Genomic DNA, 24,174 nt, shown 5'->3' on the forward strand with positions numbered 1-24,174 from the left:
AAATTGATTTATCTTCAGATTGTCAATTGTGCCCTAGATGCCCAAACTTATATAACGCTTATGCATGTGTATCCGAAGGCCCAATTTATTTCAACCACTTGAATGATAGATTCAAATCTTCATATTTTGAAAATCATTATTATGATAAGAAATTTTAATTTAGGGGCGAGACCACTCAAATAAAACTCCTTTGTGAGCCTTTTATCAAGAGTGCTGTTATTTACATCCCTGTTTTATTTTCTCACACACCTTATCTTCTCACCCACCATGTAAATTTGAAAAAATAAAATCCTATCTTTCCACCCATCATTATTCCTAAAATACCATTTAATTATTAATTCAAGAAAATTCTCTTTGCTATTCCATTAGGGATGCTGATCCTTTGCTTTGGTTTTTCTCATAATTAAAACATACAAATATATTTTCCTTAAAACGTAAATTAATTCCCTCTCTCATTCATTATTTGGCGTCTCTTTGTTTAAGTAATGAGTTTTTTCCCTTTTTAATTCTTATGAAATTGAGTTTTTATTTTAGGGTTGATGTTGTTTCCTTAAGTCCTTGAAAGTCATTTTTCAAAGGGGTAAATTTGTATATAAAATTTTGAAGATAAGATGAGTGGGAAAATAAGACAGATGAGTGAAAATAGCAGCACTCATAGACCCATAGGGATGAAAGTTACAAAACTCCCCATTAAAGTGGAAAACACATTGCAAGTGGCTTTTAACTCAAGTGATTACAAGTATTTACCCTAGCAATCGAGGTCAAAGATTGAATTCCCCCTCCTCAATATCGCATATATCAAAAACGGAAAACACAATTTGTCAGAAGGAATTAACTTGATGGGTCAACATTTATGTCTGCTTTACGTGCCAGATCAATTCTCATGAAGAAATTGGAAGAAGTGTGCCCCTAACAGTTGGGTTTAACAATTCATAGAGATACGGCGAGAAAAATCCCCACAAAAAGATAGAAAACAAATCTGTCACAATGGTCAAATAAATGAGGTTGAATATGCATTATGCATATGATGTTCTATATAACAATCCAAATTAATCGCCATTGACAGTTGAAACATTTCTCTTTTTTCTCTGGACTACATTTACATTACCGACTGTTGACGTGGCAGACTGAATCTCTGGGAAAATTCCACAAAACTCACCCCGCCAGGTATCCCAAGGAGTACAGAGTAAGGCTTCTAGAAAAATCATTCATTAATTTCATGTAGCTGTGAAGAATTGTCTGCATGACCTCCATCCGTGGTTCTAATTGCCCTATTGGTATGTGTTTACTTTGAACAAGTATTTATTTATAAAAGTTTTTGTCAAGTTGAGGGATCATTCTGCCATCCCTGAAGTCAAAAAGTATTTTTTTTTTCTGGGTCAAGTGACAATATGAACATGGATTATTATATGGTCTTTCTACATCAAAGTTGGAGTCTTGGACCGCATTCATACCTCTCAACGAGCCTTGACAGCAATTGGGTACAAAACATGACTAAGCCACACACCCACACACACTAATCTAGAATTGGCAATCGGGGCACTCGATATTAAATTTAATTACTAGAAATTAAAGCTTGTAAATAACAAATTTCTATTTTTTTTATAAAAAAAGAAAAAGAAATTATGATTGAATTTTTATTTTCCAAGAGTTCTATTTCGTGGCTTACGAGCTACAATCACTTTCCCACATCATTACGAGTTTGGATTGGACCACCCACGTACTTATTTATTTGGCAATAAATAATAATGTCCTTATAGTCAAAATTGTGTCGTGTGCAAACCTTAGTTAACTTAGTTATCCTTGTAAAAGCATAATAAGTTATTCACACTGCACCGGATTATGCGCTGAAAAATTATTGTATGTCATGATAACATCGCTAGAATACCATATGAACGTTGTTTTGAATTCACTAAAATTGTAACACATGTTGGATTTAAAATTTAAATTCAAGGTATAGTATATAATAGTTGTATACATGTTAAAATAATGATTAAAGAAAATATGATCATTTGGAAGAGAGAAGACTAGAATCCCTACAAGCTCACACGTCAACAAATTCTTGACTTGTCACTATATGCAACAATTATTCTGCTATATATATATATACATACATAAAAGGCGTCGGCCAGTTTCTTTTCCTATAAATGTGCCGACCATACGTTCCCTCCATTCCAATTTATGTCCCATCAAAGCCAAAGAATCGAAGACGATGCTTACAACTCGAAATGGCATGCAAAATGGAATGCATGCATAATGCTTTGCTTTGCCCTAAAGCAATTGCCACCGCCCAATCCATCCCCCACTGGCGTTTTATTTTTCAAGTTTAAACGCCGCACCCCCCAAGCTACGCCTAGCTAGCATTAGCATATGCACCAAAGACAACCTTCGCCTAGTACTTCCAATTGTAATGCATAATAATTATCTATGTTTGATGTAACATCGTTGGGGATTTTTATTCTGGGTTTGGTTTCCAATTTGATTTTATATTGTGGCAGGTCATTAATCAAGGAGAGTGCATGGATTAGGCTCTTAAACTAGGATTAGGAGGCAGATAATTAGGGGTGTTCTTTGTGTTAGTTTATCTTATCTAATGAACATGAGATTGTGAATTTTATAGTCCTGTCCTGTCTTATTTTTCGTTACAATCTTATCTAACTAACCTAACTGACATAGGATTGGTGTGTGCGTGTGTTTTTTATTTTATGGTTGGCCACTACTACTAGATCTTGGGGGGTTACAATTAAGCTAAGCTGATCCAAGTTTTGCCTCATTCTTTTTCAGTTCGGACAACTACAATTTCATCAATTGTCACTGTATTCTTCTCTTACAGTTCAATTAGATTTTTAAACCTATAAATCTTCTAAGACATACCAAGTCGTACTTAGACACATAAATAAGTCATGTACCAGTTCAAATCTCTCCTTTCGTACTTTAAATTAGATTTAAATAGAATATTATTTATATTTTAAAAAAAATTCAAACCTCAAAAAAAGACTAAAAATTGTGCATGCCATAACAATTTGTCGACACCTAATTTGACTGGCCGTCAGGGGTTAAGAAAAGAAAATGTGAGGCCTATTATTTTATAGAAAAACGTTAAAAGAAAATTATAGTATTTTGAAAAGTTGGTAGAGTTAAGAAAGTATAATTGGTTGAAGAAAAAGTTAATATAATTATGGAAGATGGGGAAAAAACCTACTTCTTTTTTTATACAATGCAAAAAACCATGTTTATCAAATTTTGTTCACTAAATAAGGTTGCAGTAAAATACAAACAAGCAGGAACGCATGTGCATATTGGGTTGTATAGCCCACACGGAATTTTTATTTTATTTTTAAATATCATGCAGTCTTGATAAAAAATTAAAAATAAAATACCATGTAGTTAAATAGCCACAGCCCAACCCAAATTAAAAATATAAAATCCTTATTGTTTTACATAAATTGTTAACATGTTCTATTTACACATTATAATGTCGCCGGATCATTATTGAAATCCTAATAAGTAGGTAAAGAATATTTTAATGATGAATCAACACATGTTACAAAATATATCGCGACACATCATTTGGTGACTAAATTTTATAAATAAATTTACTTACTCTAAAATTATTCGAAGAAAGATAAATATTCGGCTCTTCTAGCCAAGTGTTGCCATAGGGGAAGATCGGTGTACCTTCAGTAGCCTAGACTACTTGGTCATTGAACCCCAGACAGATTTACCTTATGTAGCCTAGCCATTGAACCCCAAACAAATAGATTTATTCTTATTACGCTTTCATAACATCCTTTTCTCTTCATTAACTAGTAACATCCCCTTGATTAAGAAAAAAATAACCTAGTAACATCCCCTCTTTAAATTTATTTAATCAGGCAAGTAACATCCTCTTTTAAGTTAGGGCGAACACGCCATATCCCCTCCTTCCCTCCTCCCAAAATTTAAAATATATGAATTTTTACAAAGCATGTAACTTTGATTTGTTACATGCTTTGATATATTTTTGGAGATAATAATTTTGTTATTTATCCAGCCACATCATATATTCATAGTAGATATCATATTATAATGGATTCATCTTAGCTTTTAGTGGTCACATATAATAATGATATTGTACCGTATTCTTTGATTATATCATTGATCACATCTCTAACAAACGATAAGACTTATATTTTTAAAAGTGAAATATATGTGACTCTCACTTCTATAAGACAAAAAACATATGTAGTTTGCAATTACGTTGGAAAAAAAAAACATTTTACCGGCCTTGAAAATAAAAACACCGAATGTTTACAACCCTTTGAACTGTTGTGAGTATACCCTACAACCAAATGAGATTTTAAACAATGTGGGTTTCAGATTGTGTGATTTATGAATAGCTCCATCCATTGATGTTTATTTAAGTTGTAGAGCTAGTTTAGATTGCTCCGCAAGTCAAGCCTGTCTCTTTAAAAATAGGCAGAAAACTGCCCGACCCTTCTCACTATTGTGTTGACCAAAAAGGATCTTCAATAGGAAACGTTCTTCATGCCTCTTTAAAACAGAACCATTTAATGAATCATAAAATAGAAATAAATAAATAAATAACTTATTAATATTAATTTTGACTGGTATTAATTAGGAAAAAGAAATTAAGCCTTTAATTGTGGCCATCGCATTCACTTCTTTTGGTCCATTTGGAATTTGTAAGTATCCCTGTTGAGCCTGCAGGCCCCAAACAGTGCCATGCTTTTGGTCATAAAAAGACGCTTGAAACTGCCAAGAATTTCAGTTTGAAACTTTTGCTGTATAATAAGCTGCAAGTCTCATCTCACATTAGCCGTCCAAAACAAAGTCTTCATTTTTAATTCCCAAATCCAATGATTCCAATAAACCCCTCAAAACCTTGCCTTTAAAATCCCATACACTCTTCCACACATACCCAATAGAACTATCAATCTCTCTCTCTCTCTCTCTCTCTCTCTCTCCCTCAGAATCTAGACCTATGGACCAGTTAGCTCCTTTGAACCCTGAAAGCCCAAAACTTGAGCAAGAAAACCAGAAAACCCATCTGTCTCTGGCTCTCATAGAAGCCAAATGCATAGCCAACATAGCTTTTCCAATGGTTTTAACAGGCCTGTTGCTCTACTCACGCACAATGATCTCCATGCTCTTCCTTGGCCGCCTTGGAGAGCTTGCCTTGGCTGGTGGTTCGCTTGCTATTGGCTTCGCCAACATCACAGGGTACTCTGTTCTCTCTGGCCTTGCCATGGGCATGGAACCCATCTGCGGCCAAGCTTATGGAGCCAAAAGATTCAAACTTTTAGGCCTCACTCTGCAGAGAACTGTGATTTTGCTTCTCTTAACTTCAATACCCATTGCACTTTTGTGGTTCAACATGAAGAGAATTTTGCTTTCTTGTGGCCAGCAAGATGATATTGCTACTCAAGCCAAATCTTACATTTTTTATTCTCTTCCTGATCTCATTGCTCAAAGCCTTTTGCACCCTCTGCGGATTTATCTGCGAAGCCAATCCATAACTGTGCCTCTCACATTCTGTGCAACTCTGGCTATTCTTCTCCACATTCCCATCAATTACCTTCTTGTTTGTGTTCTCAATCTCGGAATCAAAGGCGTTGCGCTAAGCGGGGTTTGGAGTAATGTCAATCTCGTAGGATCTTTGATTTTTTACATTGCAATCTCAGGTGTATACAAGAAAACTTGGGGTGGTTTCTCCAAAGAGTGCTTCAAAGGGTGGAAAAGTCTCATGAATTTGGCAATTCCAAGCTGCATTTCAGTTTGTTTAGAATGGTGGTGGTATGAGATCATGATTTTGCTATGTGGGTTGTTACTTAACCCTCAAGCAACAGTTGCTTCAATGGGAATCTTGATTCAAACCACAGGTTTGATATACATTTTCCCATCTTCTTTAAGCTTTGGTGTATCAACAAGGGTCGGAAATGAACTTGGTGCAAACCGTCCCGAAAGAGCAAAACTTGCAACAATTGTGGGCCTATCTTATAGCTTTATCCTGGGATTTTCAGCATTGCTGTTTGCTGTGACTGTGAGGAACATTTGGGCAAGCATGTACACCCAAGACTCAGAAATTATTACATTGACATCAATGGTGTTGCCAATTATTGGCCTGTGTGAGCTTGGGAACTGTCCACAAACAACAGGTTGTGGTGTTCTGAGGGGAGCTGCTAGGCCTAAGCTGGGTGCAAATATAAATTTGGGTTGCTTTTATCTTGTGGGAATGCCTGTTGCTGTGTGGTTGGGTTTTTTTGCAGGGTTTGATTTTAGAGGACTGTGGCTTGGTCTTTTGGCAGCTCAGGGCTCATGTGTTGTGACCATGTTGTTTGTTTTGGCTAGAACCAATTGGGAACTTCAAGCCCAGAGAGCCAAGGAGCTAACAGGAACTTTCACTATTGATGATCAAGACGATCAAGATGCTGCTGATGAAGCTTATGAGTCTTTGAGTTCATTACAAAAGGCCAAATGTGACAATTCACTAGTATGATTCTGAGCATTGACCAAGTTGGAGTAGGTTTTCTGATAAGAACTTAGTAATATCTGTTATGGGAATTTTATACATTTTTATTTCTTTCTTCAAGAGAGAGAGACCAATTCTGTTGTAAATGATATGTTGAGAAATTAGGGGGTTGTTGCTAGAAGAGTTATTTTAATTCAGTATGAAGGTAATATTATTTTATAGAGCCAGTGTTTATTTCTTTTGACAGACTCTTGTGGAAGTAACATGCCTTTTCATTTATAAATTATTTTAATTGATATGGTCAAATGGGAAACACATTGTTGTTGCTTTGTTGCCTTTAAACATTGTTTAGTGGAAGCAATTTGTTTTATGTTTTGTCTTCTTGATTGGATATGGAACAAGATCAATGTTGTTTTTTGTTCCTTATCTCAGACTTTTCTTGTGGCAGTCGTCTGTTTTTGTATTTTGGCTTAAATGCTTTGGGAATTATATAATTTCAATTGCATCCATCCATGGGTTGTTTTAAGTTTTGGATTTTAAGTGGATGTGGGTCGGTTACCTTTTTAACTGCCGATTACATAATCGATTCATCCTCTCATTCGGGTAACATGATTTAACCATCTTTAATGAAAACAAAAATACATTTCACTTGTTCTTTATACTCTTTGTTTAACGAGTTCATTGAACTGAACAATGAAAAATGTTAAAGAAACCATATTTTTGCTCTTTGTTTCATGAGTCTAATGAATTCGTCAACATTTTATATTAAATTGATAGAACATCAAAGATAACACCCCCACTATTATAAAAAGGCTCAAAGGGCATGGACATTCGTGTTCAAAAACAAACTCGGAAAAGATCCAATTCATCAATAAAGGTTCAAAATCATGTGAAATATGATATGACTAGAGGCAGTAACTGGTTATTACTTTCTTAGATTAATTCCCGACGCTTAACTTTGTTACTGCCTTTAATGACCTTTTATCGTATTGAAAAATAGATATGTGGACCAAGTCAGGCATTCAACATATAAGTCACTATTTGAGACTCACTTTAGATGATCTTTCTTTTTCATGGAAGAAAGATAATTCAAACTTAAATTTTCTTCTAAGAGTTGAAAGAGAAAATTCAAACTTAAATTTTCTTCTAAGAGTTGAAAGAGAAATATCAATAGACTAAAAATTAGTTGGTACAAATACATTGTGGCTTGAAAGGCTTTAGAGAAGAGAGGTGTGTGAAACCCTAGTCTCCTCTCTTCTAAAAAAACCCCTATAGAGTCGTTTTCACTTTGAGGGGGAAGGAACCCACTATTCTTTCTCCCCCCTCTCCTTTTCTTTCCTCCCTTATCCTATTTCCTCATTTTGTTATGATTTTCCTCCATCACAGGCAGCCGCATCTTAGCGTGGATTTCCACATGCATTTCGGAGTCGGATCTCCACTACCATCCTTTTTGTGGTTTCCTTATGTTTGGAATAAGTTGCAGAAACTCTTTGGGTTTTCTGTGTAGTTCTTACCTCTCGTTTTGTGAGAACTTTTCATCTCTCCTTTGTGAGAGCTTTTCACCTCTCATTTATGAGAGTTTTATTTGTATTGTTATGCCTTAGTTTTTTCAAGCTTTATCTCTTTTTGATTATTATGAGTTTGCAATCTTGAAAAACCTATGTCAGAATTTCTTCGAGTGGAAGCGCACCTGATTGTAAGGGTGGACATCTAAAGCCGAAATACCGAAACCGTACACTAACTATACCGTACCATACCGTTTTATTTGGGATAATGAGATATTTGGTACGGTACCGTATAGTAACAATGGAGTATGGTATGGTAGTGGTATCAGGTATTTGATACTGGTCAATACCATACCGTACTAAAAATTTAAGAATGAGCTTTACATGTTTCAACAGCTTGGTATCCTTGTTTTGCTTTTAGTTTTACTCACTTGCTAATCAAAAGCTCAAGCTATCCTCATTCTAAACGTTTGTACAACTGTTGTCTCTCTATAGCTATAATCATAATCATGACTGTGTTAGAGACTTTCCACTTAATGACAAATATACATGGCCCTTCATTTGTCATGGTGTGAGGAATCTATCCGTTAACTGCTTTATGGATCTATCAATTAATTATAAGATGGCTAGGGTGTCCAACTCAGGTGTATCTGGTATTTGAAATTTTGTACTTCTTATTACAAGAGGTTTTTCTTTAATGAACATATTCACCTTTTTTGATATAATAAATATGGCTCCCTCCAGTTCCAAATATAAGTTCTCTGTCAAAATCATTGCCATTGCTCAAGTGACATTTTACTTAAATTAGGAGTATTATGACATAGTTTATAGATAAGAACAAGAATCTTTATGTAAAAATAAACCAAGCATGCAACGTTTGCTTTGTTACTATTTTAGTAGTTTCCATTCTTATTGAATTTGTTTGCTTTGACAGATTTGGTTGATTTGGATATTGAATTTGTTGATGGATATTGATTTGGTTGATTAGGATTTGGATATTGAATATGTTGAATATTTGAATCTGTAATTTAGGCATCACTTATTTTGGTGAATGAATCTGTTGAATATTGAATTTGTTCATTTTTGAGTTGTGTTATTTTGGTACCAAAATGGTATCGATACCGATTTGACACGGTATAGTACAATACCAACTTGGCAAACGATAATTCTATACCGTATCATACCGGTTTTAATTTCCAGTGTTGGTAGCAGTACAAGCTCAATATCATACCGTGCCCACCCCTACCTGATTGTTTTGATTTTGATGATAGATTGCTCCGTTATTGTATTGGCCCTTTGTGGTTAGTTTGTATTAGCCCTTTGTGGCTAATGACTTATTTGATTGAATTATAAATACAATTTCAAAATTTCTAAAAAAATAAAATAAAATAAGGCTTTAGAGAAAGGATTAATGTGCTTTTAATTGATTTCTCAATAGAAAAAGGCCTCATATAAACCCCACCCCACCAATCTTCTCCTCCTGATTGGTGGCTGGTGGGGCAGCCCAGTGAACAGAATCATTGGCCCTTTTAATTGTACTAGTATTTTAATTTATCTGTTTCGGTCATTTTTTGTGTGTAATGGGAACATTAATGTGCAGACGTGACATATGTAGACTCACACATCAGAATAATTAACGTCAAATTATTTAGGCAAAGAATGATCGAACTTACCAATTGCAAAACATATAAAAGGAAATGATGAGTTGATGAATGTACCTAACGCGTCCACAGTGTCCCGCCAGTAAGCACACTCTTATACCCGTTTAAACATTTTACACATGCTTAACTAGGTCCTTTTTGCCAAATTTGATTTGATTGCCCTAGTATTCATTTATCCCCATGTTTTTTACAATTCCACTGCCACTTTACCACATTATGTCAATGGATATGCCAATTTAGTTACTAGAGACTTCGACATACATCACATCATATATATTTCTTCTATTTGTTTTAATGTTGGCATCTTATATATTTCCTTGACACACTGGTTGGGCTTGTAATCTTCTGCCATGGAATAACATGGCTGACCTTAATTCTAGAATAAAGCACAACATAAGGTTGACCAACTCGCTACTTTATCATTCTTGTTAATATGCTCATTAGAACAAAGAAAAAAGAAGCATCATAAGAGTACACAAAGTATGGGGTGAAATCATCCGAAACCCAACATGAGACATTGCGAACTTGTTTTACTTCTTGTAATCAAGAGGAAATTTCATCGCCAGTAGTGCTACAAGCACTAACTTGTTTAGTGGAAGCAATTTGTTTTATGTTTTGTCTTCTTAATTGGATATGGAACAAGATCAATGTTGTTGTTTGTTCCTTATCTCAGACTTTTCTTGTGGCAGTTTGTTTTTGTATTTTGGCTTAAATGCTTTGGGAATTATCTCATTTCAATTGCATCCATTTATGGGCTGTTTTAAGTTTTGGATTTTAAGTGGATGTGGGTCGGTTACCCTTAACCGACTCATCCTCTCATTCGAATAACACAGCTTGACTCTCTTTAATGAAAAGAAAACAAAAATGCATTTCATTTTTTCTTTCTACTCTGTCTCACGAGTTCGTTAAATTGAACAATGAAAAATGTTAGAGAGATCATGTTTTTGCTCTTTGTTTCACGAGTTTAATGAATTTGACAACATTTTATATTAAATTGATAGAACACCAAAGATAACCAATTCATGAAAGCATGGACATTCGTGTTAAAAACAAACTCGGGAAAAATCCAATTCATCAATAAAGGTTCAAAATCATGTGAAATATGACATGACCTTTTATCATATTAAAAAATAGTTATGTGGACCAAGCCAAGCATTCAACATTTAAGTCACTATTTGAGACTCACTTTAGACGATACTTTCTTTTTCATGGAAGAAAGATAATTCAAACTTAAATTTTCATCTAATAGTTGAAAGTGAAATATCAATAGACTAAAAATTAGTTGGTACAAATACATTGTAGCTTAAAAGGCTTTAGAGAAGAAGGGTGCGTGAAACCGTAGTTCTTTCTTCTAAAAAACACTCCTAGAGTCGTTTTCACTTTGAGGGGGGGAGGAATTCACTGTTCTTCCTCCCCTCTTTCCTCTTCTTTCCTCCATTATCCTCTTCTCTAATTTTATTATGATTTTCCTCCAACCATCACAAGCGGCCTCGTCTTAGCGTTGGATCTCCACATGCATTTTGGAGTGGGATCTCCACTACCATCCTTTTTGCGGTTTCCTTATGTTTGAAATAAGTTGCAGAGATTCTTTGGGTTCTTTGTGTAGTTTTCACGTCTCTTTTTGTGAGAGCTTTTCACATCTCATTTGTGAGAGTTTTATTTGTATTGTTATAACTTGATTTTTTCAAGCTTTATCTCTTTTTGATTATTATGAGTTTGCAATCTTAGTTGGGATACTTATGTTAGAATTTCTTCAATCATGCATGATCATTAGTGGAGGTGTACCTGATTGTCTTAATTTTGATGTTAGATCACTCCGTTATTGTAATGACCCTTTGTAACTAGTGACTTTTTTAATTGAATTATAAATGCAATTCCAGAATTTCGAAAAAACAAAACAAAATAAGCCTTATTCCATGCACCATCGACATTTACCTTGAGATAGGGGGCTGATCGGGCAGCCTAGTGAATAGAATCATTGGCCCTTTTAATTGGACCAGTATTCTAATTGATCTGTTTAGGTCATGTTTTTTTGTCTAATTGGAGCATTAATGTGCACAGGTGACATACATAGACTCACACATGGGAGTAATTAACGTCAAATTAATTAGGCAAAGAATGATCGAGCTTATCAAATGCAAAAATATGAAAGGAAATGATGAGAGCCAAATTGGTTGTATTTGGGGGGAAAGTCTACAAGGTCCATTCCCTTGTCCGTTGTATATGAGTTGATGAACCTAAGTCGTCCACAGTGTCCCGCCAGCCGGCACACTCTTTAAACATTTTACACATGCTTAACTAAGTCCTTTTCGTCAAGTTTGATATGATTGCCCTAGTATTCATGTATCCCTCTGGTTTTTTACAATTCCACTGCCACTTTGCCAAATTCAGTCAACGGATATGCCAATTTAGTTACTATAGACTTCGACATATATATATATATATTTCCTTGACACACTCGTTGGACTTGTAATCTTCTGCCATGGAATAACATGGCTGACCTTAATTCTAGAATAAAGTACGATATTAGGTTGACCAACTCACGACGTTATCATTCTCGTTAATATGCTCATTAGAACAAAGAAAACGTTGGGAAATTAGCTGGCTTCAGAGAAGAAAAATAATTAAAAGGTGTGTTGTATCGGGTGGGTGGAACCAAATATTTATAATCAGGAGGGCGGAACCCGATATTTATATTAGGGTGATCTTTGGTTTCTTCTCTTCTACAGGTTGCGGCTGTGTAGTGATATTTTTAAGGGCCTTTTTTTTTTCTTTAGTATAAGCGATAAGCTAAACTATTGGGAGAGAGTTTCTCACACACACACTACTATGGTGTCATGGAAATTCAAACCAGTCTCGTGTTCTTTAATCACCAACCCGTCGAATTTAGCAACATACTTTATTACATGCAATTATGCTAACCTTTTGAGATTTAAGCCATTTCAATTAAAATTCAAAGATACATACAAGTTCTTAATTATTTTTGGGGACTATAATGATCTCAACTTTTTGTTTACAACATATACAGAATCTGAAATAAATTGCGTAGATGCAAACTCATAATATTTTCTTAATAAATTATGTAGAATCTGAAATAAATTACCATATATAGCCGCTTCAAATTAATATTTTCTTATATACAACCCATCAAATTTTTTTTTTCAAATTTGACTACTTGATAATTTAGTATTTTAATTTTCAAACTGATAGCTTATTTATTTCCTTTTATTTATACCAATTTCCAAATTTAATAATTGTTATGGTTTGAAATTAATTTGTTCAAAGGAAAATAACATGTTGCTCTCTATAGGTCTTGACCCTACATTTTTTCTTAGCAACCTATGCCTCTAGGTAGGTAAATTAATATACAACAAACTAAGGTAAAGAAAATAGAAAATTTGCCATGACTTAATACCTTAAAACGACATTTTTAACAACTAAAATACATAATTAATTAGCATACAATGATAATCATAAATCAAAAGCCCTGTATGATGACATCATTTGTACACCCTCAGAGCGGCCTGCCGTATACAACAAAAATACATTATATATTTAATTCTAAAATATGTGTGCATGGAAAATGTATGTACACATGCATGTATCAAATGTGTGGTTTATGAAAGGCATGCATATGCTTTACAGCATGTGCTAGGCGCCTTTAAAAATCACATTATAAATCATTGCTTGTCCTTAAAATTAATATTTTAATATCAACTTATCTTCCAAGGTGGTCAAACTATTTTTTTTTCTTCTTCTTCTTAATGGTCAAGGTGCATGGATGGATGGATGGAATGGAAAAACTTTCAACAAAATGAAGTCATTGCTTATGATGATTAATGCATATTATATAATTGATATTTGGATCTGATTTAATTTAGAAACTCATGCATTTCATGCATGCATTTACTCGTTTGACGTCAGAATCAAACACACGAGGATGAGGCATGCATTTCGGCCATTAACATTGCTATAAAAACCTCCAAAAGTCAGCCCCGCAGACTAATATTTTGGCAGCAAATTTGTAGCAGTCGGGGTAGTTGACCATGCTAATTTCATGCCGCCGAAAGCAAAAAAAAAAACTATCATTCGATTAAGAAATACAATGTTGTTCGATAAAACTAGTGCAACTGGGAAAAGGAGCTAAAAAAATATGGAAAACATCGAGCTTCAAGTATTTGGGCTTATATCAGATAAAAAAGAGATGTTTCGGGCTTATAAAATCATTGTAGGCCGAAGTGTAGGCTCATTATTTTGGGCTTCAAAGTTTGAAGCTAGTTTTCTCTTTTGGGTCAAAGTTTGAAGCTAGTTCGGCTTTAATTTGTCTTCCATATAATGTTCTTTTTAAAAAGAACCACAAAAAAAAAGAAGCCAAAACAAGGCCTTAGGTTTCAAACTTGTCTTACTTACAGTAACAAGCCTTCCTTGAAACAAAATGACGTGTTAAGATGATTATGGAAGCTCTTAAGTACAACATCAGTACCCTTTAGCTGGTAGAGTGAGGAAAATTCCTTGCGGAAAGCTTATGGTAGATTGTAGCTCTCGGCAGACAACTTTTATTAAGTGATTATAAATGGCAGTATTGTCTTTTATATTATGACCCTTTGGTCTTAGAATCCTGGATCAACCGCTACTCTCTAGCCGTATGATTCATAAAGTATCAAGGAAGCTAATACCTAATAAGTCTGTGCCATCATGCACAGGGCAAATGTCATACTGCAAAATCAAATTGCATTAAGAGGAAGACAATGATACAGAAAAGGACTTTGAATGGTCCCATTTTTTTGTTTCTTTGGTCCAAAGCTAATCTATAAAAGCTGCAACCGACATGCTAGAACCCTTCAATTTCATTCAGTCCCTTACATGCTTTAAGTCATGGTATGGCGTGTGTACTTGTTGTCTAAAGAACTGACCAAACACATTTACCCAATTTGTCTTTTGGCTAGTCCTTTCTTTTGGAAGACAAAATGTTCGATGTGATATAAATAAAGTGTTCGATATTATTATTGATAATATGTCAATAACAAAATGCGCCGATATATTAGCTATACTTTATTAATAATATTAATACAAAATCAATTTTTATTTACAAAAAAGAAAGAATGACATCGTGAACGAAAAAAATTTCTACGCATTTACCTATAGTAAGTTACATTAATCTTTTTGGATGCTTGATACTCTCTCCTTTTTTTTTTTCTTCAAGATATGCCCAACTTTGACAAATCATAGGGTGACCACTTTTCTTTTTCTTCTTTTTGGCTTTCACTCTCACTTCTCTGGTGCACATATGATCATTGTTATTGCCATGTGCTCACTAGTTCTGAGTTCAATAAAGTCATGGGCCCTGACCGACAGGCCAAGTGTTTTCTTAGCTAAATTTTTCTATGAGTTTGTCTGTGTTTCTCCAAATTCCAAATCAAAGAGAAAACCTAAAACTTAATTAATACAAATGAAAAAGATAACTGCAATGAATTAAGTTCTCTACATGTTGTTGAGACTTGGAAGTTGTTGCATGGTTTTACTGAATTTTATTAAGATTTTTGAATCTGTAGATAATCTTGTTTAAAGTTCTTTATCAAAACATGTTGGCATCAAAATTCCACTATCATCATATTCATATCACACCCTCAGAAGTCAAACCTGCCTTTCTATTATTTTTCTGTATGATTGATCAGCAGAAGGGTATCTTTAATTTTCAAAACCTGCGTTATGATTTTCTGCAATTTTTTAAATTTTCTGCAGCAGAAGTGCAGCCATACAGGAAACAAGGGATCTTCTTCATGTTCTGCATATTTTAATGTCAACAGGTCATAAATAATTGAAAAGATGACTCAATGGTCCCAATACAGAAAGATTCCATTAATCATATGTGGATATAAAATTGCTATGAACTGGAAGTTTTATTATTGGCATTGTGCTCCCAAATTCCGAATGCATACATTTGATAGAAAAAGAAAACAATAAAGTTCTTCTAATGGAACCACATAACAACCTCCATTAACAGCTTCTATTTTCATGCAGAGCACCATCTCTTCTTTTATCCCCATATCCCTTTCACTTATCCACCATAAGTTATATACAGATTTGCATAGACAGCCAACCCAAAAACTATATAGAAATGAGATACACAGTAACATCATAAAAACCACCTAAACCTTTTAGCAGGAATGAATGGAAAACACAGACCAGAACGACCAACAAGTATTTTTATATCTGTTTTTTTAACAATGCTGTTGTCCAAGAATAAAAATTGGAGGGTGGCTTTTACTTCTAAGTAGCCCTTTGATTGCAAGCTTCATGCTTTAATCAAAAGTCTCCCATTTTGTTGTTACCACAACTGACTCAGAATGCTTCTGCGGTTGCTGCTGCGCCGGAATTGTGCGAACAGATTTTTCTAGCTTCGATGGCGCTCGTTGTTTCTGAACTGGCTTTGAGTCCCTTGGCATGTGGCCAATTGGGTTTTCTTGTTGCTGCAATTGGATTTTAGCACCATTGCTGCTAGATTTGGAACTTTGATACTTCAACATATCCAGAATTCCTATGTACTTCTGAACTCTTTTCACCTTCAAGTTTATCAATCAACAATCAGAAAGTTTCCTACATTTAGTATATAATATGATTAATGTGTAAGTAAAATACATTTAAAAGAGACTATAATTCTACAATACCTGCAGTCTTCTCTGCAATTTTAAATCTCCCTCTGCAACAATACCATCCAGTTTAATTAACTTCATCATCAGAAGTTCAGTCAAATTGTCCACATCAGTCTCTGCAACTTTCCCAGCTGTAGAAGCTGTTGCTTCCAAAGCTGTGACCTATTAAAGTAAAAACGAAATTAAGAAAAAATCTGCAATTCAATTTCTCCAAGAGACAGCATACCATGCAGTTTGTCAAATTTTATTTAAAAAATTCAATTCAATTACCTGGCCAGCAAGCTTGTCCACTTCCAAGTTGATCTCTGCTAAGGATTTGGAAGACTTCTCTGCATTTGCATTTCTGAGCAACTCCACACACCTCCTTTCTCTACTCACAATGTCCTCCTCCAACACAAGTTTTGATCCATCTTTAACTCTTGCCACATCAAGATATTCTTTGGAGTCTCTCTCTTTGTTTTTGAATATCAGCTTCTGATCCAGATGATGCAATTTAGTCGGTTCTGCCAACATTTTCTTCAACTCCCCTGCAATTCAAAAACCAACTTTCATTAAAACAGGAAAAATAAAAACTCAATTGTTTCTTTTCAATCAAACCAATACAAAAGTTTTAAGGATTGCAACTAGTACCAAAGCTTGCTTGGGGACTTATACGAATTTCGTGGTATGAAGAGCCATACTTCACTCTAACTTTGATTGGGGGGATTGAAACAGAACTGGGATTCATCTCTGCATTGCGCTTTTGCACCAACATTCCCCCTGGCCTGATTTCCAAGTCTTCAACTTTGGGACCTCCCTTGCCATCCACAGAGAACTTAGTTGCTGGAGAAAACATTTTGTTCATCTTTGACTTCATTGGCTCCATCTACACCTCTTCTTGATCTTGTTCTGAGGCTAAGTCTAAGAAAAAGAAAAACAAGTTGAACAAAAAACTTCAAGAGAAGTTGAGAGTCCTCTATGTTCTTCCCTTGAATTAGAGGTAACCCAGTGGAAAAGAAAGCACCTTTGGCCCCTACAAAAGCTAGATGGTGGAATCAAAGAAAACCCAGTAAAGAAATAATTGGAAAGAGATGGTGCATGAATACAACTTGGACCAAGTATTATATTGGTCCAAATTCAATGACCAGAAACTATATTTGAAAGCAAATAGTTTCAAATAATACTAACAACAGCCATTCACAAAGAGAAGATGACCAGAAGCATGATCAAATCTTTGGAGAGAGAGAGAGAGATAAATGAGATCTGTTCAAAGCAGTATAGAGTAAACCATGGAAACTAAAGAAAATGGAAAAGAAAAAGGAGAGAAAACTAATGGTCAGCAGAGAAAGAAAGTGAAGTGAGTGAAGAGAATAAATCTATGTGTACAAAGAAGGAAATTTAAATAAAAGGAAAATCCAAATCAGATTACGTGAAGAGAAGGACAAAAGAAAAATCTCTGGCTTTTTGAGAATGTAGGGTAAAATTTTATTATGCTAAAAGTGGCAATAACAATAAGCATTTTACATGCAGAAGTAAGTGGGATCCTTTTAACCCCTTTTTGATAATTATTTTTCTTCAAGAATTGTCGTTAAATATGTTCATGTAAACTCGCAATCCAACATCAAACAGAAGGGTCCCGAGGAAATTAATGTAGAAAAGTTCATGCTTCAAGCAGTCTTTGTCACATTAATGGAAGGGCCAACATAGAATTGAAAAGCAGAACATGTCAAGGCCAACTCAGCAGAAGAAAATCCCAGCCAGTTGGCACTTGTTGTCTGGTCTGGTTGCCCAAGAGGTTGGTTCTTCTGAGGGATATTGCTGTCATTTTCTTCAGGGAAATAATTGGTTTTTTTTACTTTTATGAGCAAATTTAATATTCTTCTTTTTGAACAGATTGTTATCTGTCATTCTGCACAGCATATCATGTGCCGTCTTTGAAAGCTCATTGGTTAAAACATCATTTTCTAGTTTATCAAATTTGTTATAGCCATTGCCAAGGTTTAAATATTCTAGGCATCATTCGGTGAAAGCACAAGGTTTAAACGTTTGGGTCAAAAACAAGCAAATCAATGGTGTGGATATAGGCCAATGCCTTCCCAGCTTCCATTCTTTTTTTTCTTTTTTTCTTTTTTATCAAAGGAGCTTCCATTCAAATCACCAATGTTTTGCACAAGTGTGAAGCAATTCGCTTATATTATATGCATAAAAAGTTCACACATGGTGATAAGCATTGAAAGTGACACCATTGGTTGTTAACTTTCTAAGCCAAATGCAATTGCAAATAACAATCCAAAAGTACCAACTTTATGTTTTTTTTTAATCATCCAAAAACTTGCAAGGGGCTTTAACTCAAGTAATTAAAAGCATTTATTCCTGAATCTGAGGTCCTAGGTTCGATTCCCCTCTCCCAATATCGCTTCTATAAGTAATAAAAAAATCATCCAAAAACTTATTTTCCCTAAACACATGCTTGACAGCCAGGGAAATGCCAATTTGATTTTGCATGCTTGTTTTTCTGTTAAAAGTACGGAAATTAAATCCTTGATCAAGCATAATTCTAGCCAATATTTTCCCATTCACAGTCGCAACTTGAGCTAACGGCAAAGTCTTCCATTGTGCATGCTAATGCTAAACTACTAGAATTGCCTTTGGTTTTTTTACTTGGTGTTGCAAGCCTTTCTTTTTTCTCCTGAAAGTCATTATCTGAACTTAGCAACCCTCTTTTGCCGCTAAATATTCAGCATCACCCCATATTCTTGTTGCTATGCCCTCCCTGTTTCTTCTTTGTAATTTTGTAATAATGCTTTTTCGCTTAATGAGGTTGAACTTCAAAAAAGATGAAATAGATGGTACTCGAATAACTCAATGCCATTGAAGTCAGATGTGAATCAGACTCAACATTTTCGCTAAAACAGATGTTACAATGGGAAACAAGGAGAAGTAAACTTGGAAAAGCAGTACACTTTTTATCTCATTCCAAGCACTCCAAAGCGTTAAAAATGCTGTTGCGGCTGACAACCTCACTCTTCCTTCCGAGCCTTTGATCTTGCAGGCCTTGGAGGTTTTATTACGTAACTCAGTAGTATCAATGCTATCGGAAGAATGGTTCCGATGAAATGCACGCTCCCATATGAGGCAAGTGTTTCACGAAGGCTTAATACCTGTATCGTTTAAGACAGATGCATGAGATACTTTAAAGCATCAGAGGATGGCATGTTTTTGTGTGCATGTGTGCATTTGCGAGAGAGAGAAACTGAGAAAGAGAGAGAGAACTAACAATGAAACCAACGCAGGAGTAGTTCAGAACCAAGAGAGTGTAAGCAAAGTTTATGAACACCAGTATGTTCTTAACAGCATCCATGTTTTGAGGTACAGCTTGTTGCCATCTGTAAATCACTGTTTGCAGAAGGAAGTTGAAAAGAATATAATTTAATTATCTTAACAAAATAATATTTTGACAGTAAAGTTGTCAAAAATAATAATAATTTGACAATAAAAGCAGCAAAATCAATACCTCTTGAACCAGCAATCATCAATGCTGACTGAACAAAGAATATGATGTACCCAGGATAGAGTCCCTACATTGTTCAAAGAAGAACGAATATGATACATAAATTTAAATTTAAAACAAGCAAAATTCAAACTAATGCCGTAGATAAAGATATGAAACAAAAAAAACTAATCTGACTAATTATTCTAAGGGAAACTTAATGGGTGATAAGCACTAAAGTTTGAAACTGGGCTTGATGACACTGGATGGTGAAGCAGAGATTATGTCGCTGGATGGTTGATAAGCATAGGAAATCCCATTTGGCAAGGGATGGGATGGGGCCCCAAAATAATCAGCACCAAGTACATCCCTATTAGGGAACACTACAAAGTATCAGAACCCACACACTACTCATACGAGCAAAACTGAGAAATTATATGATTTTCTTTATGAGAACTGTCAACTGGTTAATTATCTAATTGGAGTTAATTGCTTTTCCTTTTGATTTTTTTTATTATTTATAAGCGATGGACAGCTATGTTCATTCGATAGAATGAGTGCCCAAAAACCATTTAAGAGAGGCAGAGAACCTATGTATGCATGTGCAGAAGAACTACTTGTTGAAGATTTTGCTTGAAAAAACATACTAAAAATTGATCTTCTTAATATCATACATGCGGCATAATCACCTAACAATGATAATATAAATGGGGCACAAAATCAGCAAAAGATATACACACATTGAGGATGATTCTAAGACAATTCATACTCACATGCCAAACCGCACTGACGGTCTGTGTAGTCAGCAACTGGAAGAAACCAGCCTTCTTGCCAGGTTTAACAAGCCTTTCATAAACATCTACAAAACCATAATATATCAGATAATGCATCTATTTTAAATAGTTATCTCTTGCTTCATATGAATAAAATACTGATAATTTCAGATGATATAAGAAAACAAGTGACAGTCTTTAACAGACCTAAAAGTAGTCGACTTTCAGCCATAAATTTCAATAGACGCAAAAGTGAAGAAACAGTGGCCAAATTGTCCAGTTTAAGGATCACTCATTTTCTAACTGGTCGAAAGCTATGCGTAGTCCAAACTTTAAATATTTAATACCTCGACTAATTATTCTCATAGTTCTTTTCTGAATTTTTTTTTTTTGGTGGTGAAAAGTTCTTTTCTGAATTTGCATATAGAAAAAGTTAAAAGAAAAACCCAACTCAATCCAAAATAGGTTTTATAGATTGGAGATTTAAGTTATAAAAAAAAATCTCTGTTACCGACAACAAAGCAAAATTTAGGAAGCATGAGAGATGCTCACAATGACGTAGCCAGGTGCTGACTTGTATGTTCCAAACAAGTGGTAACTGAACTGAACTCTTTGCAAACTCAACGCCTAGAATATCAACATTTTTTGCACGATCCCATCGCGGCTTTGGTGGTGAAGATTCTGTCCAGCCAGTGAAACCCAAACCAGAAAGAATGATAGAAGCCTCTGAAATTGACCAGATGAAATAATATTTCCACCTTGCTGAAAATCCTGACATATACTGATAGCCCAACCGTTTCCAGAAACCCCATTCCTGGTATATGGGATCAGTAAATCTTGACAGAGGAAATTGGGGTACCAGATACAAATACAATGCCATACAGAATGCAGCTTGGAGCAGAGCTCGAATCGTTGCTCCATATGGTGATGGAGACAGTCCTTCCTCTGTGTGGCTCCAAATCTGAAAATGATATTTAATAACAAGTGAGAAGTGTCAATCTCAGGAAAAACAAAACTAAGAAGAAAGTCACACATCTGGAACATCATAAGCATACCCCCTTTCCTTCAGTCCAGTCAAGATAATCCTTTATCTCATAAACTGGACCAGCAAAGTGGCTACCACAGCAGAGGCAGTAACCGAAGTACTCAATCAATGAGGGTAACTTAATCAAACGGTTTTTCTTCTGAGACTCACGCAGTCCTTCCTCTTTCAGTAACCCATCATTGTAATTTATTGCACATGAGATGACCTTCAGTGTTAACACCATTAAGGCTCCTAAATATGAGAGGGAAAATTCAAAATTAGCTGACTGGCATAAACAACAAGGGTTATAGTTCTCCAATATGGCTACACACACAAAAAAGGCCGCTATATGCATTTTCAGTTTCAGTCATATTTACAATTCATTAGAAGAAGCCCAATATTTTAGTAACAAAAGAGAAATGGATTTCACCATTTACGAAACACACAACTAATGGTTTTCTTATAGGAGAATGACACTCATCATAACCCAGTAAAGGTAAAACATTAGGGAGGAAACACAAGCCGGCTAGAAAGGCTGATATTGTGCTTACCAGTTGCATCAATTCCTCCTTCCTTCCATGCGTCCCCACTCATGTAAACTACATGGCTACACATACAGACACATGTTCACGAACGATCAAGAATTCTGAAATAAGATTTTTCAATACATCTCTGGATACATAATTATAAAGACTATCACATTATAGATAATGTATTATCACTTGAAGACCATTAAGCATTAAAGGAACAATGTTAGCATCAATGACAGCAAAAAAATCTCTATGCCCTCCGCATGTTGTTAATGGTGCAACTGTGCTTTCTCCCAGAGCATAAGGTGATTGAAATTAGAAAATGCAAAATGCATCACAAAAAGAGTTCAGTGACATTAAAATGAGACAAATAAGCTCTGTAAAACTCAGTACGTTAAACCCTTTAATGACTGCTAAAAATTAATCTAAATTGTCAAGAAATTAAAAGAAAAAAAAGGAGTTAATTCAAGTGCATGACAGTTACATGCATATAGTATCAAATTCAATCATCAATAAAAAGAAATAAATAATGACACTACACATCATGCCATAAAAATACCAATCAACCAACATGAACTGTTTTTTGTTGCATTCATAACCTCAAAAATAACGTTTTATACAATCACAAGCTTTAAACTTAATAAAAAAAAGAGTATTTTTTAAGAAAACCAGCGTCACAAAATAACACTACCCACCAAATCTTCTCCTAAATTTCGATTACCCAACTCACAAACAAAGAACCCAGTTCCTCAAATTTAAACATCGAATCAAAGATTAGTTTTTTAAGAAACGTACCAGCCGATGAGGTATCCAAAGCTCAAGATGAAGGTAATTATACCACAATGGCTCCGAGCGAAGACCATGGAAGCATAGCCGAGTAACATTGGGACTAAGAAATGAAGGTTGGAGGAGAAACCGAAAGAGAGATAGGAGAGGAGAGCGCCCGAAACGGCGGCGTAAAGGTGCTTGGCGGGTGGGCTCGGGACGAGTCGCCAGAGGAAGCTGACGGGGATTGTGAAGACGAAGCAGAGGAGGAAACGGAGCACCGCGACCGAGACACCGATCGCGGCGGCCATGGATTCCATCTCCAGGCCCATGGCGGGTTCTTGGCTGGTCTCGCCTTGTTTTTGGCTTCTCTGGTAAAATGAATCTGCGAAGAAGAAGAGTTGAACAAGGAAATGAGATGCTCTACTGGTTTTATTTGTATTATTCTCGAAAATAAAAGAGAACGAAATTGGAATTTGTGGACTTATTTTGATGAAATGACGTAAACACCCTTGGCGACATCGATATTGCCGGTGGGATTCACTCAGTCTGGATTGGTGGGTGAGATGGAGAGTTAGTTGGTTGGCTGTTGGAAGGTGTAAATACAATAATACCCTTGGACCTTGTCCTTTATTCCATAACTTCTTGAAGTCATCGAAAGTTATTAATGCTCTTATTGGTCTCTAAACATTTCTTCTTTAACAGCCCCCTTGTTAGGTTTTTTTGTAGGTTTTTTTGTTCGTTCTTTTGTTTGATCAATAGCCCTTGCTCGTTTTTGTTTTTTGAACAAGGAAGACAAGCACACTACGACCCCGTTGGAGTCATTACACCAATCGCATCAACTAAATTACAAACCACATATTCTGACTATTCCTAACTTGCCCAATATGAGCAGAATTCATATGCAGCTCTATTCGCTTCTCTGAAACATGTCGAAAGTAGATATCTTGAATGATTGGAGCTATATTCCATGGACATTGACTTTTTTTACATAAGGTCTGTATAAGAATTTGAGAATCTCCTTCAATGACTATCTTCTTCAACTTAAACTGCCAAGCAAAATACACCGCATGACGAAGAGCTAGAGCCTCAGCGTGTAAGACAGAACAATAGCCCTTGCTTGTTAAGGTTGAACAAAAATGATAGGCTTAAGGGGATGGTGTCCTAACACATCATTTTACTCCATATTCTTTAAATTCAATCAATGTCATTCACATCCTCTTATCTCATACATTAATGTCATCTTTGACATCAATTTCAACATAAAAAATCGAAGGCAATATCATCAAAATACACTCACTCACACATGAGTTGATGGTGGT

At 35.3% G+C, this 24,174-nt stretch overlaps 3 protein-coding genes across 3 annotated transcripts; 1 reads left to right on the forward strand and 2 right to left on the reverse strand.

Annotated features, from left to right (window-relative positions):
* On the forward strand, positions 4,767 to 6,711 carry LOC18775724 (protein DETOXIFICATION 49). The gene has a single exon (XM_007210791.2). It carries the CDS (start codon positions 4,985 to 4,987, stop codon positions 6,497 to 6,499), a length of 1,515 nt encoding a protein of 504 aa, XP_007210853.2. The 5' UTR covers positions 4,767 to 4,984; the 3' UTR covers positions 6,500 to 6,711.
* Positions 15,520 to 17,605, reverse strand: LOC18777662 (BAG family molecular chaperone regulator 1). Its single transcript, XM_007210003.2, has 4 exons — positions 16,922 to 17,605; positions 16,562 to 16,818; positions 16,307 to 16,453; positions 15,520 to 16,201 (listed from the first exon to the last, which is right to left on the reverse strand). The coding sequence occupies exons 1-4, from the start codon at positions 17,154 to 17,156 to the stop codon at positions 15,941 to 15,943; spliced, it is 900 nt and encodes a 299-aa protein (XP_007210065.1). The 5' UTR covers positions 17,157 to 17,605; the 3' UTR covers positions 15,520 to 15,940.
* LOC18776888 (lysophospholipid acyltransferase 1) lies at positions 19,105 to 23,344 on the reverse strand. Its single transcript, XM_020564201.1, has 8 exons — positions 22,883 to 23,344; positions 22,109 to 22,164; positions 21,589 to 21,809; positions 21,086 to 21,494; positions 20,534 to 20,619; positions 19,785 to 19,848; positions 19,548 to 19,666; positions 19,105 to 19,431 (listed from the first exon to the last, which is right to left on the reverse strand). Exons 1-8 carry the CDS (start codon positions 23,182 to 23,184, stop codon positions 19,291 to 19,293), a joined length of 1,398 nt encoding a protein of 465 aa, XP_020419790.1. The 5' UTR covers positions 23,185 to 23,344; the 3' UTR covers positions 19,105 to 19,290.

This window comes from Prunus persica, chromosome G5 (assembly GCF_000346465.2).
Source record: "Prunus persica cultivar Lovell chromosome G5, Prunus_persica_NCBIv2, whole genome shotgun sequence".
NCBI classification, from domain to species: domain Eukaryota; kingdom Viridiplantae; phylum Streptophyta; class Magnoliopsida; order Rosales; family Rosaceae; genus Prunus; species Prunus persica.